Source organism: Lactuca sativa, chromosome 3 (genome assembly GCF_002870075.4).
Source record: "Lactuca sativa cultivar Salinas chromosome 3, Lsat_Salinas_v11, whole genome shotgun sequence".
In the NCBI taxonomy this organism is placed as follows: domain Eukaryota; kingdom Viridiplantae; phylum Streptophyta; class Magnoliopsida; order Asterales; family Asteraceae; genus Lactuca; species Lactuca sativa.
The window spans coordinates 18,905,176-18,908,425 of record NC_056625.2 but is presented as its reverse complement, the minus strand read 5'-3'; the positions used below and the strand labels follow the sequence as shown (position 1 = coordinate 18,908,425).

The following is a 3,250-nucleotide window of genomic DNA, read 5'->3' as shown; positions in this document are numbered from 1 at the left end:
TTGTCCTCAAACCTAGCAATTGGACATGATAACTTTTAGAGAGATAGATTAATTTATTATGTGATTAATAAATTGAAATAAATAGTTTATTAATTTATTATGGAAATAATATATTAATTAGAAAAATGTATTATTTAATTAATAATTAATCATAAATTAATGGTAATTAATTATGAGATTAATTTGATTAATTAAAAGTACAATGACTGTTTGGTAATTCATAAATTCATAAATTCATAAATTGGATTAGTCACAGAAGTTAACTACCTATTATGATCAAATATCCAGACATACCAATTTATGAATTACCATGCAATGATCAAACACAAGTTAAACACCACATCGATAACGAGCACAAATTAGACTATGAATGATAGTAGTTACTTTCCTATGATCAAGTTAAACAACCAAGCATAAATTCAGATTAACTATACTCTCTAACACAGTTAAAGTTACTAGCTTTAATTAATTTATCTAAGATGTGACTAATCCTAACTCTAATTATTTAATGATCATAAACAATTAGGTGACAAATTCATGCAATTAGAATGATCAACTATCACACATAACTTGATGTATAAGCAATAAAAACTAGAACTAAAACATGTTAGAGTTTAATTATCAAACACAAGTAAAATCAACATATATCATCCATAAATCGAAATCAACACATAAGGATTATGTTTATCTTCACCAAACAAAAGTATAAGGTTTTTAGCCTCTCATAATAGCAGAAAAACACATAAAATCCATGCAAATAAGAGTAGAGATGAGTATTTTAGCAAACCAATTAGATCTATGTAGAATTATATATCTCTTCAACTCTTGAGCTCCATTCAATTCCAGATCTTCTCCAAGGTTTCCAAAGGGTTTTAGTCGCAATCCTTTTCAAAAAATCGGTTTTTAGTCCCTCTATTTGACCTAATAACCGAATATATATAGTTTTTATATATATCTGGCCACCACGACATAGTCCGTGATATTTGTATGAAAGACCATAGGGGTAGCCCATGACACTTGTATGTAAGACCTTGGAGTAGCCAAGACACTGCAAGGGAAGACCATGGGGGCAGCCCATGACAATGGTATGAAAGACCAAGGGATGGCCCATAACATTTGTATGCAAGACCATGGGGTAGCCCATGATATGTATGGTATTTGGTATTTTGGGGAACTCACTAAGCTTTGTGCTTACAGTTTGTGATTTAATCTTTTTTAGGTTCTAGCTTCAAAGGGAATGGTTCTGCTTAACTGCACCGCATCCCCTGATTACTTTTCCGTATTGGTTACTTTTGAGATACTCTGATTTTTTAAAAATACACCTTTACTTTATTTGGTTTTGGAACAATTGGTTGTATGATTCGATGTTTAAAATGAAAATTTTTATTGTCATTTTGGAACGTTACAAGTTGGTATCAAAGTCCTGGTTTGAGGGATTCGGACACACTCTCGAGTATGTCTGAACTCAAACTGAGGAATCGATAATCTTTTAAAGAAAATAAATTTCTAAAAATATTTTTACAAAACAAACAGGTGTGATGCATGCAATCAGTCAAGCTCAAGTAAATGATTCTCAGAATACTCATACATGTTGTTATGTTATATGTTTTGCATGCTAAAAGTTAACATAGGGATATGAGCAAGGTTGCACGCTAGAATGCCTATCAGGAGAGATGCCTATTAGGAAGGATGCCTATTGATGCTTTTCTGGCCTATAGAGTTCTAGTGCTCGAATGTTGATTGCTTTGTAGGACTCATATCGAAGAGGGTGTTAATGAAGGAAATGTATTCTTGGGTTTTCTTTAAGGAAATAAAGGAAATGAATTGTGATATTGAGTTTTTTTTTAAGAAGGGGAAGGAAAGGAAGAAAAAAGAAAGGATTATGTATTTTTCCCTTGGAAGCTATCTGCCCAACTGTGGACTGATCGGAAGGGATTCTCCCCCAATCACTTCCTTCCATTCCATTCCATTCCATTCTATTTCATTCCATTCCATTTTCTAATGTCTAGACCAGCAGCAACATAAAGGAAAACTAAAAGATTCTCAATAACACAAATTGTTCCTGATTGTCAAATACTATGGTCTTGGATAAAAAACACTATCACGAACCATTTTGCAGGTGGATGTACAAATGTCAATCTAGAGAAGCAATTAATTACATTTTAGTTCTTGAAGCTGAGGATTCAACTGGAAATGGACTTAATATCCCAATCTTATAGCATATATCCAAACCAGCAGCAGCAAAAATAAAAATCAAAACATTCTCAGAAACACATACTGCTCCATTTAAAGCATTTGACACCACGTTTCCAGCTTCTTGTTCTAAACACAGCCTTCCATCCAATGTAGCAAGTCCTGCAACACGACAAGTTTTCAATTTTCAACCTTCTTTAAATGATCCTTATAAGTATAACAACAAGATTGATGATGGTTTGTTCAATTCAAACACCTTTGACGATTCCAAAAGCTGCACACGTTCCAATTTTAAGATGAAAATCATCCAAGTCTCTTCGGACAGCATACCGGAATGTTGCACCATACAATGCACAGATGCTTATGGTGATTGCAGTTGACACAATAAGCTCGTAGGAATTGGTCACATGAGTTAGGGAAATGGGGAAGCTTGCCAATGTCCCAACAATGCCGGAAATCAATGCAGCTTTTACGGATTCCAACTTCTCTTTGTTCTTGTATATCGTTGTTGTTCCATCCTCAGCTTCTACCGTCTTCAATGGAAACCCTAATTTCTGTTACCATAAAAACTCATAATTTTATGGTAAATAAAGAAGAAACGGACCTCAAAATCCCTTGTTTCAAGCTGATTCATGTATTCCATCGTCTTCCTGGCTTCAATTTCTTGCTCTTGGGCCTCGGCCAACTCTTTTTTGGCCGATTCAACTCTCTGTGTAGCTTTAACCAATTCATCTATTTGCTGGTCCGCTATACCTGATATCACGTTCTTCAGTTGACCGCCATTGGTAATGAAGTTGGAGCTTTTCGGATCACTAATTCCATTGATGTTAAGGGGGCTTCTGCCGTTCACGATCAACAGAGAATACCTTGAGGATGAGGATGATATTAATGGCGGTGAAAGCAGTTTCAATCGCGTGAGGAATGGAGTTTCTGCAGCAAAAATGGGAATGGGTGTGGTTGCCATGCTTTGTGGATAGCTGCCCTCTGTTTGTGGGGTATGTATTACCATTTACCAGAGCAAAGGAGTTGCTTTATTTTCTTTTTGTTCTAAATTCAT

General features: G+C 34.9%; 1 protein-coding gene across 1 annotated transcript; it reads right to left on the bottom strand.

Moving 5' to 3' along the window:
- Nucleotides 1-2,022: 2,022 nt before the first annotated feature.
- Nucleotides 2,023-3,250, bottom strand: LOC111918818 (uncharacterized). The gene is made up of 3 exons (XM_023914445.2): nucleotides 2,798-3,250; nucleotides 2,450-2,726; nucleotides 2,023-2,355 (listed from the first exon to the last, which is right to left on the bottom strand). Exons 1-3 carry the CDS (start codon nucleotides 3,200-3,202, stop codon nucleotides 2,156-2,158), a joined length of 882 nt encoding a protein of 293 aa, XP_023770213.1. The 5' UTR covers nucleotides 3,203-3,250; the 3' UTR covers nucleotides 2,023-2,155.